This window comes from Symphodus melops (assembly GCF_947650265.1).
Source record: "Symphodus melops genome assembly, chromosome: 2".
NCBI lineage: Eukaryota > Metazoa > Chordata > Actinopteri > Labriformes > Labridae > Symphodus > Symphodus melops.
The window spans coordinates 3140746-3162155 of NC_136692.1; the positions used below are offsets into that span (position 1 = coordinate 3140746).

General features: G+C 44.0%; 1 protein-coding gene across 1 annotated transcript in view; it reads right to left on the reverse strand.

The window, feature by feature from the left end:
* Window positions 1–21410, reverse strand: part of ptprdb (protein tyrosine phosphatase receptor type Db) — a 171875-nt gene that overhangs the window by 22707 nt on the left and 127758 nt on the right. Inside the window, 25 exon segments of the mRNA XM_079336999.1 lie at window positions 429–589; window positions 753–977; window positions 2697–2790; window positions 5040–5296; window positions 5871–5965; window positions 6371–6958; window positions 7947–8064; window positions 8733–8759; window positions 9488–9681; window positions 10816–11118; window positions 12161–12305; window positions 12681–12826; window positions 13108–13255; window positions 13388–13513; window positions 14900–14920; window positions 14922–15019; window positions 15022–15097; window positions 15489–15598; window positions 16416–16440; window positions 16443–16475; window positions 16477–16548; window positions 16550–16561; window positions 16564–16691; window positions 19097–19207; window positions 20983–21000. Coding sequence (XP_079193125.1) covers window positions 429–589; window positions 753–977; window positions 2697–2790; window positions 5040–5296; window positions 5871–5965; window positions 6371–6958; window positions 7947–8064; window positions 8733–8759; window positions 9488–9681; window positions 10816–11118; window positions 12161–12305; window positions 12681–12826; window positions 13108–13255; window positions 13388–13513; window positions 14900–14920; window positions 14922–15019; window positions 15022–15097; window positions 15489–15598; window positions 16416–16440; window positions 16443–16475; window positions 16477–16548; window positions 16550–16561; window positions 16564–16691; window positions 19097–19207; window positions 20983–21000 — 3331 coding nt within the window.

The following is a 21410-nucleotide window of genomic DNA, read 5'->3' on the forward strand; positions in this document are numbered from 1 at the left end:
GAAAAAGAAGAATCGTGTGCTGTGAGGGGTCCTGAGCTGCTGGTGGTGGCGGGGTTCAATGCCATGCTCAAGGAGACCTCAGCAGTGCCTAAGAAGTGAACTGGTACCACTGTAGCCAATCTCCAGACACGGCCTGCACTAGAACTTGAACTGGCAACCCTCTGGTCCCTTTTCACTGAGCTACTGCCGTGGGAATAAAATCCATTAGACCCTCTTGGTAACCAAAGTTGTAGAAATAGTATCTGACTAAAAATAGTTTGAGTTGATTAGATTGAAGATGCTACATTGGAAATATAAATAAGAACATCCTTTATGAGTTTCTGTGCTCCTTCTGTGTAGACTCTAATCCTTCATCCTGATTTCTTTCCTTAGTTTCACATTAATCCAGTCAGGACCGTTTCACCCTGGATTAAACCGGCTGTCCTCACCTCTTGAAGAGCAGAATGGCGATGACGATGCAGACGATGAAGATGACAGCCAGCACAGGCCCCACCACCCACAACAGACCCTCCTCCTCGTCCACGATTGGCTGAGGATCCACATCGGATGATGTCACAGGGTCAGAGTACGGGCTGGTGGCGAACATAGTCTGCAAATACGAAGATATGTTTGTGTTCATTTTTACATGAATTAGTCCAAAGCAAGGCTGTATATAAATATGGACATCTCCACATTCTTTCATTGTACATAACTGAAGCCAAACTCTCCTGTATTTAGACGGTTGAACTTTGTGTGTTCGTGTTTTTACTCACATTCTCAGAAAGGTCGAGCAGCGCGAGCACGAAGAAAACGTACTCCTGTCCGTTCTGTAGCGGACGGTTGCGGAAGTCACCGTAGTTCCGGCCGTCGCCCAGCGTGAACTCCAGGGGGAGGGTCTTAAAGTGGGCACTGACGTAAGCTCTGGGATCCGATTGGCCGGCCTGCCTGCGGATGCGGAGGGCACGACTGATGCTGGTCCTGTTGATCTCTTTCAGGAGCTGAAAAGGAAGAAACACAGTGAACGATTAGAGACAGAGATAAACAGAGAGGGAGGAGGAGGAGGAGGAGGGGGCGGGCAGAGGAGTTCATCAAGCAAAGAGCAAAGAGATTGACAGAGAAGATGAGAGGCAGGAGAAACGGGGGACTAAGAGGCATCAAACGGTTGTAATTTTCATGTGATAAATGCCAAGTTCAAACAAAGTGCAGCATCAAAGGCCAGTCACACTGCAAATCACCAAGAAAATCAATGCAGCCATCTTTTTGTAACTTTAATAATATCACCCCCCCCCCCCCCCCCAAAAAAAAAACAAACTATATCCCTCATCCTCAGGGTTGTATACCCAAATCTAATGAAAATACAGGGAGGGGAAAGGAGGGCATTTTCCCCCCACACACAAAAATCCTCATCAGAGGAGGAATAATGGGCTGTAAAGAGCATTATCACCTGAGCACAAATGTCTTCATCATCAACTGAATTGCTCAGTCATTTATCCAATGAGACAGTGGGCCCCATAAAAAATCTATTGAAACCAATCTCATACACATGAATGGGCTTTCAGGACGGCGTAATGAGGTGATGAAGTCTTTGGAAAAATGCAAGGACTGGAATTAAACGGGATATGTTACGTGAAAGTATTGTTGGATTAAACAGGCAATGGATGACAAGGTCATTCACCTTTGTATAACAAAATCAAAGAGGTCTGATACCGTGGGGAGAAAACAAAGCCAGCCAGGAGACTAAGCCTATTGTTTGACTTTAGAATTACATTAAGACTCATTCCAATGCAAAGTACTTTAATAGTCTCTGACAGGGCAGATAGAAAATGGAAGGATAGATGGATGGAGGATGGATGGAGGATGGATGGATAGTAAATGAAAGGATGGATGAATGATGGATAGTAAATGAAAGGATGGATGAATGATGGATGGCTCATAAATGGATGGATGGATGATGGATGGTAAATTAATGGTTCAATGATGATGGATGGATGGTAAATTAATGGTTCAATGATGATGGATGGTAAATGGATGAATGAACAATGGTAAAAGGAAGGATGGATGGATGGATGATGGATGGTAAATGAGATGGTTCAATGAGGATGGATGGATGGTAAATGGATGGATGGTAAATGGATGGATGGAGGATGGATGGAAGGATAGAAAGATGGATGGGTGGATGGATGGAGGACGGATGGATGACTAATAATGGTAAAAGGAAGGATGGATGGTAAATGGATGGATGATGGATGGATAGTAAATAGATGGTTAAAGGATGATGGATGGATGGTAAAATCATGAAGGAATAATGGTACAAGGTAGGATGGATGGTAAATTGATGGATGGATGGATCGTAATTGAAAAGCTGGATGAATGAAAGATGGATGGTAAATGGATGGATGAAGGATGGATGATGAATAATGGTAAAGGGAAGGATGGATGATGGATGGATGGAGGATGGATGGATGAATAATGGTAAATGGATGGATGGAAGATGGATGGTAAATGGATGGATGATGAATGATGGATGAATGTGTTGAGGTGTCATCAAAGCAAATAAAGCAACAGAGGAATCCCACTATAAAGTATTTCACAGTGATCACAGTCACACCTTATCATCATTTCTCTGACAATGTTCAGTTCAATGATACAATAAGCTCGTTGACGGGTCCTTTAATAAGCTCAGACTGGATTCATCTCCTGCCTGCTGCATGTCTCACCTCATCCATGTTCATCTGGTCAGGCTCCTCCCAGGGATTCAGGAACTTCCCTCCTCTCTGTTTCTTCAGAGGCACCACCACCACATAGTAACCCCTGAAACACACCAAGAAGCACTTTGTTGAAGTCAAAAAAGACACACTGCACACATTCTCTTTAATGTCCCTGGAAAAACACAGAGCTCTGACATTTACAGGACCTGGATGACAAAGAACCTACACAAACAGCTACTTGAAGTTTTGCATACTTTAAATGTTTTGTTTTTTCCACACTGGAACAAGTGGAACTCCAGCGAAGCTTGTTGGAAATAAACACTATACAGTATTAAGCGAATGCAATCGGCTGATTTGATGACAGAAGAGCCCACATGTTTTTATCTAACACTTGTCCAAGTCCTTCTCAAGTCTCAAGCTGAGATTCAAACATTCATCCAATCAACCTTGTTCCTAAGACAATGGTGAGGTCCTGATGTTTGACAAATACATCTGATTGGCTAGCTTTTATCACTGTCAGAGGGCAGACTGGACGAAGGAGGCTTACAGTATACTCTGAAATAAACAGAGATACAACTCTGCTTTTCTTTTAAGACTCTCAAACCTTTTAAAGTTTCGAGAGTTTAAAACACAAAAGGGAAGAAACTTCTTGAATCACCATCAAACATGAGTGCATTTACTTCAGCAGTCCACTGCTGGCATGGTTATAAGGCTAACAAGTTCTGCTGACTTATTCATATATATCGCTTTTGTTTACTTACTTTAGTTGAGCCGTTTAATTATTGAGCTTTAATTCAATAATTAAACAACGTGCTTGTAGGCAGATTTTCTGACTTAAAGACAAAGTTTATTTTACTTATTAACAGCTACACATAAAAAAACATGGTTTGATTTATGCTATATCATAAAGCTACTTTTAGCTGGTTATGAAATGAATGTTGTGGTCTTCTTAAAACCAACAAAAGGAAAAGAACATCAGCCACGAGGTTAATTAAAAGGGTTGTTGTTGGTAGCTTTGTGGTCAGTGCACGCGCCACATGACGGAGGCTATAATCCTCCAAGAGGGTGGCGCAGGCTCAAATACAACCTGTGGCCTCTCGCACGTTATTCCCCACTCTCTCTCTCTCTCTCTCTCTCCCCGATTGCTGTCTCTACCCACTGTCCTATCTTTAAAATAAAGGCATAAAAAGCCCCTAGAAATAAACCTTTAAAATGTGTTAGACAGAGTTCCTTTTGTGTGAGATTTTTGTTTAAAATACTGATGTACAGGATAAAATCAGCTAAGCGATAAGACGTAATGTGTTGTCCACAGGGGGCGCTGAAATCGATGCAAAGGAGCTTTGAAAGCGTGCATAGAGTGATGCATGAAGGTGCTACTTATCTTCCTATCATGGGCCATTAAAGAAGTCCCTTCATATCCAACCGTTCCCTTAAGTCTTCCTTCTCTAAAGATCGAGTATGCCTCATTTAATACAGGAAGTTGCTGCAGCGGTCGCGGCTATGACATCACAACCTTAATTTGGTACAGAGGCCTCGTCTGAAGACAAGTGTGAAACAGAAGCTAAATCATCAGATGAAGGGAATATGTGCACGCACGCCAAAAACCGTCCACGTGTCCTCAATAGATGACTCATTCCAGTGCATCATTCATCAGTGGAGCGAACACTCACACACACACACACACACACTCACACACACACGCACACGCTGTGACAAGTCATACAGTAGTTATTTGTGTCAATGGAGAAAACTGAGTAAATGCTACAGCTCTAATGCCGAGTTATATGAAATGATATATTTTGGTTTTGCATTTTAGAGAAGGGAAAATGTTTTTATCAGTGTGAAAAATGGAAACAAACGCTTCCACGTTTTTGTAAGAGTGTAACAAAATGGGAAAGGTTTTTGGTTTCATTGCAATTAAAGAGAAATGAATCGAATGTATTCTATAGTGACAGGAACGAACTGCAGGGAAACCCCTGTGAGAACGTGTAAGTAGCAGCTAAGTGATCAGGTTGTACTGTTAAGGCTGAGGGACTACTTCTTCTTCTTGGCATCTGTATTTGTTGTTGGTAACGAAAAGCTGATGAGATTATCAGCTTTGTGTTTCATTTGGCCTGTTGTGGGAGTTCTCCGACTTGCTTTGCTGCCAACTCGGAGAAATCCCCGCTGATAGACCAATAAATGAAAAGCAGCAGCAGCAGCAGGAAGAAGATGGGAAAAATTACCTCACAGCAGCGTTTGAAAACATCCTAATTGGAGAAAATTCTGCACAGGTGATTTGCACAAATCTTCACATCTAGAAATGACTTTCTCTCATTCTCTGGAACTCGTTCACGATCACTCGATCACTACCTGACTTTAGCCGTGGTCTGCACCGTCGGGAGCTGCACGGTCACCATCCCGTCGGCGTTGGTCTTCCCCACCACTGTGGGTTTGGTTCTAAGGATGTCGGGGGCGGTGGTGGCGGTGACGCGGTGCTGCAGACCGCCGGCGCTGTTGGCTCGGTTGGTGAGCAGAAAGGAGTACTGGGTGTCCGGCTCCAAACCAGTGATCAGCTTCTGAGTCAGCTTCCCATCCACTTCAACAGACTGGCCCTTCCCGTACAGGATCTGGACAAACAGACCAAAGTTAAATGATGTAAGGCATAAAATAAACACAGCTTCTTAGATCTTAAAAATCCCTCCATCTCTTTCTTTCTGAAGGCTCTACAGCTGTTCATGTTTCCCAATATGCCCACGAGTTTATCAATCATCGAAACAGAAGAATTAAAAAAAACAATTTAAAAAAATCTCAGATTTATTTTGGGGCTTTTTAACCCTTTATTGAGACATTAGAAGGAAATCAGGGGGAGAGAGAGAGAGTGGGGTATGACATGCAGGAAAGGAGCTGTATGCTGGACTTGAACCCGGGCGGTCCGCTTGGAAGACCACGAGCCTCTAGGCCATCAGCACCATAAGGGGTTGATATTCTTAAATGCAACTAAACACAAGCAAATCTAGCCAAACAAAGTTTTTTAACATAAAAAAAAAACTTTTTGAGCGAGTCACTGTTGAACAGGTAGTTTTCATCCCCCCCTCTGAAACCTTTACTTGCACCCTTCCTGTCGTTTCTTTGAACATCATTTAAGACACGACCCGTTTTATCCGACTGTATTCACATTTGATAAAATGTAAATAAACTCACGGTGAACGGCTGGGCGGGGTTCTTGTCTCGGATCTCCCAGGACAGCAGAACAGAGTTCTTCATGGAAGCTTTAACTCGGAAGTTTGCAGCAAAAACTAGGGTGAAGAAAAAACACACACAACAACAAACAAAAATAAACAAAAAAAAATAAGCTTGGAGTCTTCTCAAATCCCTCGACTGGACCAAAAGTAAAGACCTTACCTGTGAACAACTCTCTAGTACCAGTCTCAAGCTAGCTAAGTGCGCTGGTCAACACACAGTGAGTGTTACAGGAAAAGGATCACGCCCAAGACCCAAGACTCTTACCTTGTTTTGGGAAAAGGACGTAGGATCTAAGACTACAGTGACAAGACAACGAGAAAAGGACACTTAGGATGTTGTCACCAGATGCTGTGTGAATGACTCTCTGTATGTGCATGTGGGTGTGCAATGTTAGGAAGCGCGTGTTGCATCCTGAGGGATGAGGGCGGGTTGTTAGGAAGTGAGTGGGAGTCTCGTACCTTGATCCAGCCGCTGTGTCCTACACTGGACACCGGGGCTGTACGGCCCGGGGCCTACGGATGTGAACGCGCACAACCTGACATCATACACAGTGTCGGCACTTAGACCCTCCAGCAAAACGCTCGACCCTGGAGCGGGCACGACAACTTCTGAGGCGTTCCCTCGGCTGTTTATATCCTTGTACAGCACCGAGTACTTCACAATTTTCCCATTCTGCTCAATTAGCGGCACTGATTTCCATTCCAGACGCAGAGTGGTGGCAGAGGCCTCCAGGGAGATTATATTTTCAGGGTATCCACTCGGGGCGTCTTCTGGAGTAGTCACTTCCTTTACAGCCTCCTCTCCGTAGCCCATTTTGTTCCGGGCCGAGAGTCTGAACACATAGTTGGCTCCCTTGTGAATGTCCTGCGCGGTGTAGCGGTTCTCCTTGGTGGGGAACTCAACAACCGTAAAGGGAAGGACGTCGACACGGCCGAAGGTGAGGCGGTACCCCAGGAGAGGGGTGGGTGGGTTTTGTGGTGGGTACCACTGAAGCAGAGCAGTGCTTGAATCAGTAGCACTCACCATCAGTTTGGGCTTCTCAGGCACTAAAAAAAAAAAGAGGTGAAAAGAGAGAGAGAGAGCAGGAGTGAGACAGAGTCAGGAAAAAGATCTTTTCAGGATAACTGCAGAGCGCATTATTCGAAGTCTCAAACAAAACGTGACCATGTAATAAAGACGGCACCGAAAGACGGACTTACAAGGTTTGACAGAGAGCGACATACGACATGATCATGTGTTGGGTAATAATAAACTGTCATCACTACAAAGCAGCACTGTCGCCTGTTTTTATTATTTATTTCATTTATACGTCATTTTTCTATTTTTTTCTGCAGTGTGGATAAACTGTAAAACTGACATTAAAGCTCAAGTGAGGATATTTTAATTTGTGTTGATTTTGCTGCCCCCTGTGGTCAAAACAGAACCTGATCATGTTTTTGTTGTATTTGAATTTATTTATTTTTTTAAACAGTCAAACGCAGCACTCACTGTAAATGTCTGCAGTAAAATATATGTGAAATAAAAGTCGATTGGTGTTTCTGCAGTGGGCTGTATCTAACTCTGTGTGACTCCTCCCCCCCCCCTCTGACAGCACTTTTTCAACCATAAAAAAATGACCACATAGGATTTATCAACCCAGTCGTTGATGGACTTGCTTGCTTGCTTTTGAAGCTCGTAGAGAGACGTTAATACTCATTTCAGTCTAAAAACTCGTCATTGTTGCTTTAAGTTTAATATTTGAACAATCGAAACTTTGCAGATCTGATCAGACGCTCAGTCAAAGCAACATGATTCAGCTCCCAGGAGATGCCACCTCATTGGCTGCACAGACTATTGTCTCATTAGTTCTTCTGTTATTATATTATTACTTAGTTTTGACTAAATATGTGCCGATGACTGATTTAAGTATCTCCACGTGAAAACACAAAATCCATATTTGTAGCCGTTCTACGTCCCAAACACGCTCCGTATATTTGATTGTGTGTGTGTGTGTGTTTTTGTGTGTAGGTTAAAAGTGTGAGGGGACACACTTACATGGCATGGCTGTACAGGCTGACACAGGTTTGCTGCGAGCCCCATCACCTTTAGCGGTGTAAGCCCCCACTGACACCGAGTAGGACGTGTCTGCCTTCAGATCTCCGAGGACCACATCCTGCAGAAGCACAAAGACACAACACGATCAGAAATACTCCCGTGTTCCCTCAGGACAATGAGCAGTCCTTCAATTTAATAGAAGAAAAAAAAAATGTGTCTGGGTCAGAGCGGTCAAAAGTGGTCTAACAGGTACAGCCTGGGGGATCAAAGGTGCAATTCTGTGCTTTTTGTCTGATAAAGTGGAGACAATTACTCAGCCTGTCTCTACAACAACAGTATTTCATCAGGCCAGGAACAATATTCTGTGTCTGCTTTTGAAGTGAAGCATGAGATATAACTCCATCCAATTATCTCCAAAGAGCTCACAATGTGTGACAAAAAAAAATAAAAATAAAAAACTATTCACACACTAAACACTCGTTAAGCCTCGTCTCTCAAGACTAAACACAATCGTTTCTTCATTTCTTGGCTCATAGAAATCATCAACAATCGTCCAACTTTGCCAATATCCCGTTATGACTCATATGATCTCTTATCTTTGTTTTTTTTAGTTTTTTTTTTTTTAGTTTAAAGTCCGGGGAGAAAAAGACATTTAAAGACATGTCTTTGGTATAAAACCATCAGGAGGTTTAAGAGCTATGATTGATGATTTGGAGTCTCTGACTCATCTATTCTCTGCTGTGATTATTAGAGTCAAATATGACACTGAGAGGAGGGTTTACTCACGTATTCAGCTGAGTCATCGTTTTCCCACTGTACGAAGAAACACGGGAGGAGAAAAAAAAGGAATAAAACAGAAAAGTGACATCAGTGAAAAAGTCTTTACAGTCACACAAAGTTCTTTAATCCCCAAAGATGCATCCAGATAAACAGATTCATCATCAGCTGTTCTTTTTAAAGAGAGAAACTTTAAACATCTAAAATAGCGAGGAGAGATGCACCGATCCACTTTATATCAGGGTCTGATTCATTATATATCGATATTGATTCTGATATTTTCATATCGTAACTAAGGATGTTGTTGTTTATGTTGGTATTATAAAGTTAGAGTAAGTAACCCTCCCTTTTTCTTTAAATAACTAAAAACAAATTGTTTAATATTTAGGGATGACCTTTCAGAGATATCTTTAAATTAGCTTCTTTTTTTTTTTTTTTTTACAGCTCAATCATTGGAGGCTGATGGTAAACCCCATTTTGATGCCTGAATTCATGCTGCATCACTCAGTTTGGTGTACTGCACTCAGGCGTCTCAGATAATATCGAAGCGATGCCAGATTTGAATCTTTGAGCTGTTGTTCAAAAACAAATTATGGAAATCAATCAAATGTTTATCTGGTCGACGTAGACAGATGGCGTCATGATGTTTCTCTCATCTCAAAGAAAGGTCAACCCTTGTGTTGGTGTGAGTGAACATGTCATTTTATTATGATTCTATAAAATCAGACGTCTCTAAACACTTGCACAGATTTGGTTCGTGTTACCTGAGTGTCCTCAATGAGGATGTCCTTGATGAAGGGCTGACCCTGCGGCTCTCCGTAGTTCATCCTCACATAGTGGACTTGGTAGCCTCGGATCTGACCGTGTTGCTTTTCGGGGGCAGGTGCTCGCCATTTCACCCTAACGGCCGAGGCGTTCACAGTCTCTGCCTCCACCCCTCGAGGAGGGCCGCTTGGAACTAAAACATGCATTTTGGGATAGAGGTCAAGAGTCACAGATGATGCACGCTCAAACCTCTCAAGTCTACGCGAAACAACTTTGGGTTTTTTTCCCCCCTTATCAAAAATATAAAACGGTTTCAGGGCCTGATAAAAAAAAATACCCAGAGGCTGTAAAAAAAAATACAACCCTCCAAAAAATCTAAAGCTGCTCTGATGTCTGGGGAAAATTCAAAATAGTAAAAAAAAAAAAAAAAAGAAAAAAAAAGAAAAATGAGTGCTTGAGGAAAAAACATGGAGTAAAAAAGTAGTGGAGGATAAGAAGCAAATGTAGAAGAAGATAAGAATGGTAGATAGAAAAGGATTTGTTGCCATGGGCAGATAAACAGTGGCAGGCAGGCAGTCAAAGAGAAAATACTGTTATCAGGAAAAACGGCTCTCGTCCTGCCAAAAACTACACTGCTCCAAAAAAAAAAAAATACTGAGAGAAAAAACTTCAGTCACCTTTTTGCTATCTGACTATCCCATATGTAAGCACTTTAAAGAAAGCTGGAGCTCAGCTGAGACACTGGGATTATCAGAAGTAAGGCATTGATGTGAAAAATATTAGCGATGACAAACACAGGAAATCAGGCTACTTTAAAGACCATAAAACAATTGTCTTAGAGCTGAGGGGGGTTCAGACGGGGTCAAAGCCAAGGTGTGGAAGAGCCAAGGTACAGCCGTGGAAAAAGGGTTTGATTTGGTGCTGGTTAGTGGAAAAAAAAAAAAGAGGAAAACCAACGACCCCTTCATCATAATAAAGTCGGGGGGGTTTTTAGAAGAAAAGGAAAAGTGTGGAAAAAAAGATTCTGATAAAAAAAAAAAAGGGGTTTGTCGTTGACACGAGGAAGGCGGTGGTGAGGGAGCAGCGAGAGGAGATTTCCGGATGTCGGAGGTTTCTGGCGGTTATGGAGGAATCACAGGGTCTGACAGCGGCTCTTAAATGGATTATCCGTTAAGATTGAAGCTCAAGGAGAGACAAATGCCTTCACAGGATAGGGGGAAGAGCCCTGTTGTTAGTTAAGGATGCTTTGAGCTTTGTTAGTGAGGCGCATCACGCTACGACAGGTAGAGAGGGGAGGGGGAGGGAGGGGTTTCGTTTAGGAACATACCATCTTCCTCAGTGCGGATAAGCAGCTGTAAACTTTCGGGTCCGTCCCCGGCTTCTGTCTGAGCTCGCACCGTTATGCCGTACTCAGCCCATTTCTCAAGGTTCTCCAGGAGATACGGAGAACTCTCCGGAGATATCCCGTCGATTCTTTTCGACGACTTGTTGCCCTTGGTGGTGGAGTACTGGATGGAGTATCCCGTAATGACGCCGTTCTGAAACTCCAGAGGAGGCGGAGCCCAACTTACCAGGATGCTGGTAGAACTGGGGCTGGTGCATGTGATGTCCTGGGGAGGTGCTGAAGGAACTGATTTTTTTGGGCCGGTTTGTTGGAGGAGGGGTTGTTGTTGTTGTTGTTGTTGTTGTTGTTTGGGTGGAGCCGTGTTATATTTGGTCGTGTGTGCGTGTTGTTATTGGTGGGTGAGGAGGTGAGGTTTTGCCGTGAAAGGAATGGGGATGAAGTTGAGTCGACGAGAGACAGAGAACAAAAGACAAAGAAACATAAAATGAAAACAAAACACTGGAGAACAGAAGCTTTTACGAAGAAAAACATAAAAAAAATGTGTCTAGAAAGCAAGATGGCCGAACAAAGATATTGAATGATGGGTGTCGATCTGTGTTTGGTAGAAATGTTTGATCGATGGAAACGGGTGGATGACTTCAAAAAGATGCACAACACAAAAACGACTACGGAAGAAGTACACACAAACATACCTGCCCATAACTTACTTGTCCTTACAGCCTACCAAAGCCTGTGTGATCCGTGACGGGCCTCTCATCTCTAGCTACCTCTCACCTTCTTTTACTCACTCTCTTACAGACCTCAGATCGATATCTAACATCTTCGTTTCAGAGGGTTGATTAAGTATCGGCAGCTTTTTTGTGAAATATTGTTGAAATATCTGATCTGAGGTCTGAGTTCAAACACCTCTTTGTGACGATGCAAAAAAAAGCAGAGGATGCCAAATTTCCTCTTAGAGGCAGGAGAGTGGATGGAGTCAGATTTAGGGGGGGGAGAAGGGCGCATATAGCCTCTCTCATCAGCCGTCCTGGCTCGTAAAAGCAACAAGGCCAGAAAGATATCAGAGAGAGAGAGAGAAGGGAATGACATGCAGCCACAGGTCGGATTCGAACCCGTGCAGACAGCTTCGCACTAACCACTAGGCTGCAGGCGCCTCAGACAACAAATGTCAAACTGGAAATTTACTCACAAATACATGACGTCAGATCTGATTTTAACTTTGTTCATCCTCATTTTTTGCATCGTCAAAACTGTGAGGTTTCTCTCTCTCGTCGACGAGCACGCTCGCGCACATTCACACACGGTCACTGTTTGTGGTTGGACCTACGCGTCTGCGGCGTTTCGATGGACACTTCGTTGGTGTACGCCCCGATGCCGTGCTTGCTCTTTGCAGCCAGCTGGAAGGTGTACGAGGAGAAAGGCTTCAGGTTCTTCAGCAGGTAGGAGGCGGTCGGCTCGAAGCTCACTTTCTTCTGCGGGTACACAGAGACAGTCGAGACGTCTGGTTACCGTCGAGACGCAAATAATACAAAATAGTGTTTGAAAAAACAAAACAAAAAAAAAAACTTAAAAAGTCAAAGTTCAAGTCTTAACCCGAATGACAGATTGTTTCATTTTACTGGGATATTTTCTTTCCAGCGTCCTTTTCTGGATGATTTATTTCATATCCGACCTCCTGAGAAGCCCCCACCCCTCCCTCCTCCTGCCCCCCCCCCCCCATCTGACAGGCCAAGTCTCCGCTGTGAGGTGGAAGTGTGAAAAAAATAACTTTGATTTCAGCGCCATCCTGTGAAACCTTCAGGAGCTCAATGTGTGAAAAAGAGGCTTCAAAACGTTCTTTGTCTCACCTCCTCCGTGTCATCGGCCCGTCGGTAGACCAGTTCGTATCCTGTGATCTGGTTATCGGGACCACCCTGGGGTGGGGCTACCCAGGACAGCAGGATACTGGTCTCAGACTTGGCTTCACCCTTAAAGTCTGAAGGCTGTGATGGAACTACGGAGACAGGGAAGCAAAAGATGATTAAACATCAAGTAAAGATATTTCTGGCTAATTTACTTTCAAAATAAAAGCCATTTATAGAGCAAAACACAAGGCCTGCTTGCTTGTAATTAGACTAAATTGGCAGCTTCTTTTACCACGGATGAGCAAAGTTGTTTTTTTTGCTTGTAATATCTTGTTTATTTTGGCTAATCAGGTCAATATGGGTTGAAGAGAAATAATAAAAATACTCCTGCTAAGATTTGAGCTGCCATGTTTTGGACTCCCTCGCTCACCTCCAGTCTTGGCTATGATCTGCAGGTCCTGGGACAGCGGGCCGTCTCCCACTGAGGTGAAGGCCAGCACTCGGATGTAATAAGTCTTGTTAGGAGTCAAACTCTGGATGGTGATGAAGTTGGCGCTGCGCACCATCTGCTTCTCCCACTGCACGAGACAAGCACGGACGACAGGACGCGTGAATGGAAGCAGACACACAGGTGCACGCTGGTGTATTTGACTAAACGCAGACAGCACATGTCACGAGTGATTAGACGGCTGATACGTGCAGACACACACCTGGTTGACTGGCAGCGTGTTGTCGGAGGTGTAGTAGACTCTGTAGCCCACCACCTGTCCGTTTGGTTCCTCGGGTTCATCCCAGTGGATGATTGCTGTCGTGGTGCTGAGCATGCGGCCTCTCACCTGCAGACAACACAGAGCGTTTATCACCAACGCCGCGAGGAATAATGTGTCGTGATCAGGTTACAGCGACAGGGTGACAAGTTCTATCATCCCCGCTTCCTAAAGGGATACTTAAAAAAATCACTAAAATGTCACCGAATATTGATTTTTAAACACTTGTATTGATTTGGAAATGATGCATTTCCACAGCTAAACAAAACACTCTGTTGGACTCTACAGTGCGAGCCGTGTCGGCGCTGACTCACATTTCCCCTGATGATGAAGTGAGACATGACCTACAGGTCCGCCATAAATCAGCGAAGCACTTTTTTTTCCGGCCTCCTCCATGTTTTGACTTTGTGCAGGGGCGTGTCCACACTTTTTTTTTTTTCTGGCCCAAGTGACTTATGCAGGGGTGGCCTGAAGTGTGAAGTGTGCGCAAACACACACCCACACACCAATAAATATCAATCTCTTACCCTATTTAACTTCACCAATTAAATCTATTTTATTTCACAAGCTATAGCAAGATATTATTTACATATTTATATTCTTAATTTTTTTACTTAACGGCACAAAAAGAGGAATGTTCAAAGTCACAATTTAAGTCAAACTTTAACGGGCAGTGTTTCAAACATTCCCCAGTTAAAGTGTTTTTGCATGTAAGAGCGTTGTTATTTTCATTTGATCCTGTTTTATATGAAATAAATGTGCAAAGTAAAAAAAAACTTCTCACAGCCGTTTACAAATAAAGCCTTATTGGTCGGTTTGAACTAAGTTAACTTAAATCGGTTTTAACTAACAATTAGTTTAAGCTAATTGGCAAATTTGGGATTATTTTGGGGTGGCCCCTGTGGTGGCCAGGGTCGGTTTGGGCCCTTCTTTGAAATGATTGGCCATCACAGGTGCAGCCCACAAAATCCTAACACGCAAAAAAACCCTTTACTGGCTATGTTTCAAAGAGTGCATGAAATCCTAACAGCCAATCAGGGTTGAAGATATTTTGGGGCGGCACCAGTAAGTGAGTATGTTGACATTTTCTATAGTCCCTCAGATTGTGTGATTACTGTTACCCAACCGTCTGCTCGTCATGCTAATAGTGTGCCATACAGGGATAGCAGACTGTCGCTATGCTTGATTGTCCAATCAGAATCAAGGATTTATCACAGCTATGGAATGAAGTGAGATCAAACAGGCTTTGTTGGGAAAGTTTTGCTGAATAAAGTTTTAGTTGCTAAGAACTAAAAACGACCTGAGAGTGGAATCAGCGCTGACGGACACTTGATTTATGTAACACTCTGTTACATCACCCTGAACGGCAGCTGTGTGAGGGGAAGCTATTCTCAGAGAAACTTAAATAATGGATTCAAACTACAGACTTGTGCGTCAGCCAGGTTGGTGGTGTACCTGTCGGGGAGGTGAGGAGGGGGGCCTGCTCAGCCGTGCGAGCCTCCACCACATCACTGGAGGGGCCCTGGCCGATGGTGTTGACGGCTGCCACCCGGAAGTCGTAGTGGGAGTACGGCTGAGGCCGCCCACGCTGTAGCGCGTGGTGGCGATGCCGTCGATCTCTTTGTAGGGGTCCTCGGACCCTTTGGCCCGGTGCTGACGGACGCAAGAGAAGAAGAGAGAAGAAGATTTAGAGTTGCACAAAGGAGACGCGAGCTCATGCTCCAGCTATGTACTGAAGCTGTGTGACACCGAGAAACAGGACACATCGTCTCCATAGCAACCAGCAAAGGTTAAAACCATACTTTGTAGGTGTGCAACTTTTGCTGAATGAAATATTCAAGTGGCTTTAAGTTGGCTTTGTGTTTAACATTTGAATGCATTTTCACTTATCTTTCATCGAAGCAGCGTCTCACATCCTTGGCCCCGTGTTTTATTTTGTTTATTTATGTGTTTGTTTGGGAACGATTCATATCAATGAACAGCTGTAACAATGTAAACACCTGTATAAAATGTGTTTTTAAAGGTTTCCATGTCCGAGCCTCACCTGGATGATGTAGTAGGAGACGGGCTCGGGGTTGCCTGAATCCCAGGTGAGTGTGATGCTTGTTGCAGTTCTCTCCGTCACCACAGGGCTGCCAGGAGCCTTTGGCAGAGCTGAGAGAGAGAGAGAGAGAGAGAGAGAGGAGAGAGAGAGGAGAGAGAGAGAGAGAGAGAGAGAGAGAGAGAGAGGAGGGAGAGAGAGAGGAGAGAGAGAGAGAGAGAGAGAGAGAGAGAGAGAGAGAGAGAAGAGGAGAGAGGAGAGAGAGAGAGAGAGAGAGAGAGAGAGAGAGAGAGAGAGAGAGAGAGAGACAGAGAGAGAGAGAGGGAGAGAGAGAGAGATCAAATATCTGTACATTTATCTTAAAACTGAAGATCATATGAACAAATAAGTTGCAGAGTTGAAAAAAAACAAAACAATTTGACTGAATGAATAAATAAACTCGAATGAATCATCAAAGACAGTTTCAACTTGAACAATTTGAATTTAAATTTTAAAATCAAACACAAAACATTTCTCCACAACACTTCCAAAGGCTGGAGTTACTTCTCTTTCTTTCTTTTTTTTTTTTTTTCTTCTTCTTCTTCCTCTTAATTATGGCCGCCGTATCACCGGGAGGTTTTAACGTGAATGTTCCAGACGCCAGATGAATAATTTACATTTGAAAAAAAAGCCGTGCCTCCCATAAGAAGAGCAACAAAGTTTATGAAAACTTCCGTTGGTATCCCAGAGTGTGTCCGAGGACTTTCTCACAAACCGGCTGGACTCAAACTCACCATCAGAAGAAAAGACTGAATAATTCTGTTGTTATTTTTCAGGTCCAAACAAATCTGTTCCTGTTCCTCCTGTTTCGGCCACAGCGCCACAAATCAAGCATCACTTAACATCCTGTGTACATATTATCTCCTCCTCCATGCACACACTGACACACACCTTTCACAATAATCTGTGACACCGCTTTTCAATCACGCCCAGCGTTGACATGGCGACGCAGAGTGTAATTGTTGGACTGGCGCACGTCGGTCAGCTCCAGGACGTTGCGGCCGATGGGCATGTCGTCCTCAGGGCGTCAGGTCCTCTCTGCTCCCAGCATCCACTTCACGTAGGGCATCGGGGAGCCCACGGCCACACAGGTGATGTTGACGTTGCCCCCCGGCATGATCTCGCTGTCGGCCGGCGGGATGGAGAAGCGAGGGGGGACGCGACGCACTGCGACCAGACGGCAGAGAAGCAGTTAGAGAGTCAGCGCTGTGTTTTTCTTCTTCTGCAAAGACACTCTTTTCTTTTCTTTGTGTTACTTCTTAGCACTTTAAGATGTGTTTTTTTTTTTTTTTTTTTAAGTATTAAAAGGGGAACTGCAAATATTCAAACAGTCTGCTACATCACCACCAGGGCGCATGTGATATCTACATGTTTTATTCATGATGTTTTTAGGTGTGCGCCATTAAATATTTCATGAACAGAAAGACAAAAGATACTCAATAAAAAAAAGAAAACTCACAGCACACACACACAAACACGCACACACACACACACTCGTGCACTCAGAGGGGAAAAAGAAAAAAGGAGGAGAAGGCAGTGTACAGAATATCTCAAAGGAGTGAACTGTAAAGGTTTAGACCTTCAGTACTGCACGGCTTCAGACACACAAACACAAATGGCCGTTTAATGGAAGAAAAGAAAAATACTCGGAGAGACTCAACAAAAAGGAGCCACACAGTCGTTACTGTACCAACCTTCTCGCAGCTCTGCAGAGGGAGGGAGGGAGGACAGAGCGCGGCGGGAGGAGGAGGAGGAGGAGGAAGAAGAGGAAAAAGAGAGAGAGAGAGAGGGAAATACCAGAGAAGAGACAGGGGAGACACAGAGAGGAAAACAAGTTAGACAAAAGAGCATGGCAAGGTGGCAACACAGTGAGGAGGAATCTAAAGAGAAAAAGGAAAAGAGAGAGAGAGAGAGAGAGAGAGAGAGAGAGAGAGAGAGAGAGAGAGAGAGGCAATAGAAGGACAGTGTGATGCTGAAAGCCTTCCTGTTTTTTTTTCGGCAGCCTCTTCTGACGGCTGTCTCCACAGACCTCCTGTCAAACACTCACTGAGCAGCACTGCAATGTTTTACTGGCCCTGCAAGCACTGTTAGACGCACATCACTGCCTCGCTGCAGTGTGTGTGTGTGTGTGTGTGTGTAGCTCAGGACACGGATGTGTGTCTCCGTGCGTGTTTGTTTTTGAATCCCTCGGAGCGAAGTTGGACTCAGAAAGATCACGCTTGTCTCTTTAAAGCCTCTCTGTTATTTTTTTTATATATTTATCTGTCTTGCGCGCGGGGCAGACAACGGAGCAAAAGGCCACGGGGAGATGAAAATGTTTGGCGTTTTGGAGCGCCGAACGCGTCTGTATGTGTGTTGAAGGAGACGCAGCCCGAGGACGGGTGATGCCTGTCAGATTTTGTGTCTTTAAGCAGAAAATGATTTGAGGTTTTTTTTTGTTTGTTTTTTTCTTCTGAGGTCACAAGGCTAAGAGAGGAGGGCAGAGAGATTAACGGCCTGAGTGAAACTCTCGACCCCGATTTATTTTTTTTATTTTTTTCTGAAGCTCTCCGTTTGATCGCTCTACAGACAAGAGTTATAAAACACAGCATCGTGCGTCCTCTCACATTTATATGACGGATCAAAACGCACACATTTCAACCCGGTTTAAGATGTCGTTCTGGAGTCCAGGAATCGGGCTCGAGTCCCGCTCGAGTTCTGAACCAGAACTGAACCAGAACTCGAGCATTCAGCGCATTGAAGACGGAGAGGAGTTATTTGAATCATGTCCTCATGATTTATGTCGTTTTCCGGTGAAGGCTGACACGTGTTTTTATCTGCATGAGCGTTCACGTGCGAGTCTTGTTCGTGTGTCGGTGTGATGTGACGAGCGCACACATCACTGTGGATTGAGCAAACGGCGTTAACAAATTATAACAGGAGCATGAGTGCCGTGTGTGGAGGCTACAGTCTGTTGTTTCTCTCTTCAGCTCTGTCCTTTCCACAGAGGCAGAAATGGCCCACCCAAAAAAATCTAAATAACAGTAAGTGGGTGTCAGGTAGTTTTGAGTTAATCAGCAGTGAACTCTTTGGAGCATCAAGCACAGCGCTGTCACTTCATTTATCACTTAAAAAATCTCCACACACGACACGACAACAGGATCAGACAGAATCTAACGTTAACACATGAAATGTGTTTTCCACACGTCTGCTGACGTTCGTACAGGGAAACAGTTTGGAGTTACAGAGCTGCACTCGGGCGCTCCACGTCCTCTGAGCGGGACGCCAAAATGTTCCTTTGGATGATCTGATGTTTGAAAGTGAACAGTAGAAGAAGAAGTGACTTTGAAAACATGCACAGCTCAGCATCATCCACGACGATGTAAAGATCACTGGTCTCTATGTCACAACATCACAGCCTGTAAGACCGAGACACAGACAGATAACAGAGCGCTAAAGCTAAGCTACGTAGCATTCACATTAATCAGATAAATACACTAAAGTGCCAAAGGGAACAGCTCAGGACTTGAATCCAACTCGGACTCGAGGTTTGGTTAAAGCTCTGCTTGGACTCAGACACAGCCGGCTCTTACCTCGGACGTAGAGGTTGGCCGGGGTGGAATAACGCGTCCCGTCGCTGTTGGTGGCCACACACTCGTATTTGCCCTGGTCCGACTCCTCGCTCATCTCTATCTGCAGGGCACCTGTTAGGATGGAGGGAAGGAGAAGAAGAAGAAGAGAAGGAGACAGAGACGAGAGGAGGAGAGGGAGTCACACAGAAAGATAGTGAGGAAGAAAAGAGCGGTTACATCCACGTGGAATAATCCAGTGTCATCCATAAATACAGAGCAGTAAACACAACACAGATAATGGGAAGAGCTGCATAAAGGGTAAATGAAGTCTGAGGGAGTTTTTTTTTTTCTTTCAGCAAAAACAAGCTGAACTTTGTTTTGTGGAACATGGGGGGGGGGGGCTTAAAAGGGCGCCAAGTCTACAGGGAGCTCTGAACAAGTTTTCTACCACTGTCAGCAAGAATCTGCCCAAAACACGGGTCAGCTTCCTGATTGAGAAAATGAGCAGGAAAAAAAAAAAAAAAAAAAAAAGCACTGAAAGAAAGCCTACAAAAACACCGAGCGTCGTCTTCATGCAAGGCAGAGACAGTGAAAAGAAGCAGCTCAAAGCGTGGAGAGATCCGCTCACAAACACTTTGTTGTGTTTTGGAAACTCCTTGCTGAAATTAAGATGCTGTTACGTTAAGTAGAGCAGTTCAAATATTCAAGGAGGGAAAAAAAAAAGTCACAGAGATTATTGCCATGGCAATAAAATATCCCCAACCCCACTTTTTCGGATCCACCAATGGGATCAGGAGTGTGATGTCATTTTTTTTTTTATAAAACACACCCAGTAAGGAGGTACAGACATCGACCGACCGCCGTCACGGTCAACAGGTTAGAAAAAAAACAAAAAAAAGGAACGACATACGCAAAGCCTTGGGAAGGGACCGACGCTTTCTCGCTCCCTGAAAGTAGAAAAACGGTCAAAAAGTCAACCTGAGTTTTGTTTTTTAATCAAATTTAAAGATGGGGGTGGTAAGGCAAAAAAGCGCCCATAAAAACTTTATCAAAAAAGTGGTTGTTTGGGGCTTTTTATCGGTGATGAGAGAGAAAAGAGAGTGATGGTAAAAAATAAAAAACATGACGACATGTCTGTACGTGTGTGTGTGTGTGTGTGTGTGTGTGTGTGTGTGTGTGTGTGTGAGAGCACGATGGTGTCTGCGCGTGTGTCTGAGTCTTCGCCATCTGGACTTTTCAGGCTGAGCGAATAACAGCTGGGAGGGGGAAAAGCAAAACTGGGACGTTTGATTGGGCAAAAACAAAAAACAGATAAGATAGAGGGAGAGGGCGGGGTCAAGCTTAGGTGAAGACCCCCCCTTCATAAAAAATAAAAAAAATATGAACAACAAAGTCAAAGTAAATCCGGTGTAAAAAAAACAACAACAACCAGATAGCTCAAAATAAAAAAAAACACACATAAATCAATACGAGTTGTAAAGAAATCATGCTTTAAATCAAACTCCATGTTAAAAAGCTAAATGATGTTAAGCTAACGGACACAAAGGAGAGATCAGACGATGGCGAGGAAGGAAGCGATGGATCTCTGTGTGACAAAGTGAACGTGGAGGCTGAGATGGACGGATGAGAGGATGACAGACGGGAAGAGGAGAGGTGATTAAAAGTCATCATTTAATGAATATGCTGAATTCCAATTCCCTCCTCCTGCACCTACTGCCGATCTGAAACAGCAGGATGAGTGGAAACCAATGTGGCCGAGTCTTTCTGGACTTAACCCACATTGATTAATCCACCCAGAGATTTTTTTTTTTTTTTTTTTTTTTTTTCAGATCTGCGTGACAAGTAGGAACCAGGGGTTGAAAAGGAATCAGGCCACTGTGTCATGTTGGTCCTCCCAGCGATCTTACCTCGTATGGGCGTGCCACCTGAGTGGGCAATGAATGCACGAGATTAGAGAAGGAGAAGAAGAAGAAAATGTTAGTACCACAGAAGGAGGGCAAGGGGACCAGGGAGGGAAGGGAGGGAGGGAGTAGGGAGGGGTTTCTTTTTTTTTTTTTTTTTTTCGTGGGAGGGTGGGGAGGAGTATCTTATCGGAAGAGAAGAATCAAATTAGAGAGAAATAGACTCAAATATAGATCCTTAGAGAATGAGAGGAAGAGAGAGGCATAAGAGAGGAAGACAGAATAAATAAAGTCAGAATAAGCCCGAGGGGAGAGAGAGAGAGAGAGAGAGAGAGAGAGAGAGAGAGAGAGAGAGAGAGAGAGAGAGAGACAGTGACAGAGCTTTAAGAAGAGGAGTTATTGATTTGACTTCATTGACTTGCAGCGGGGGAAGA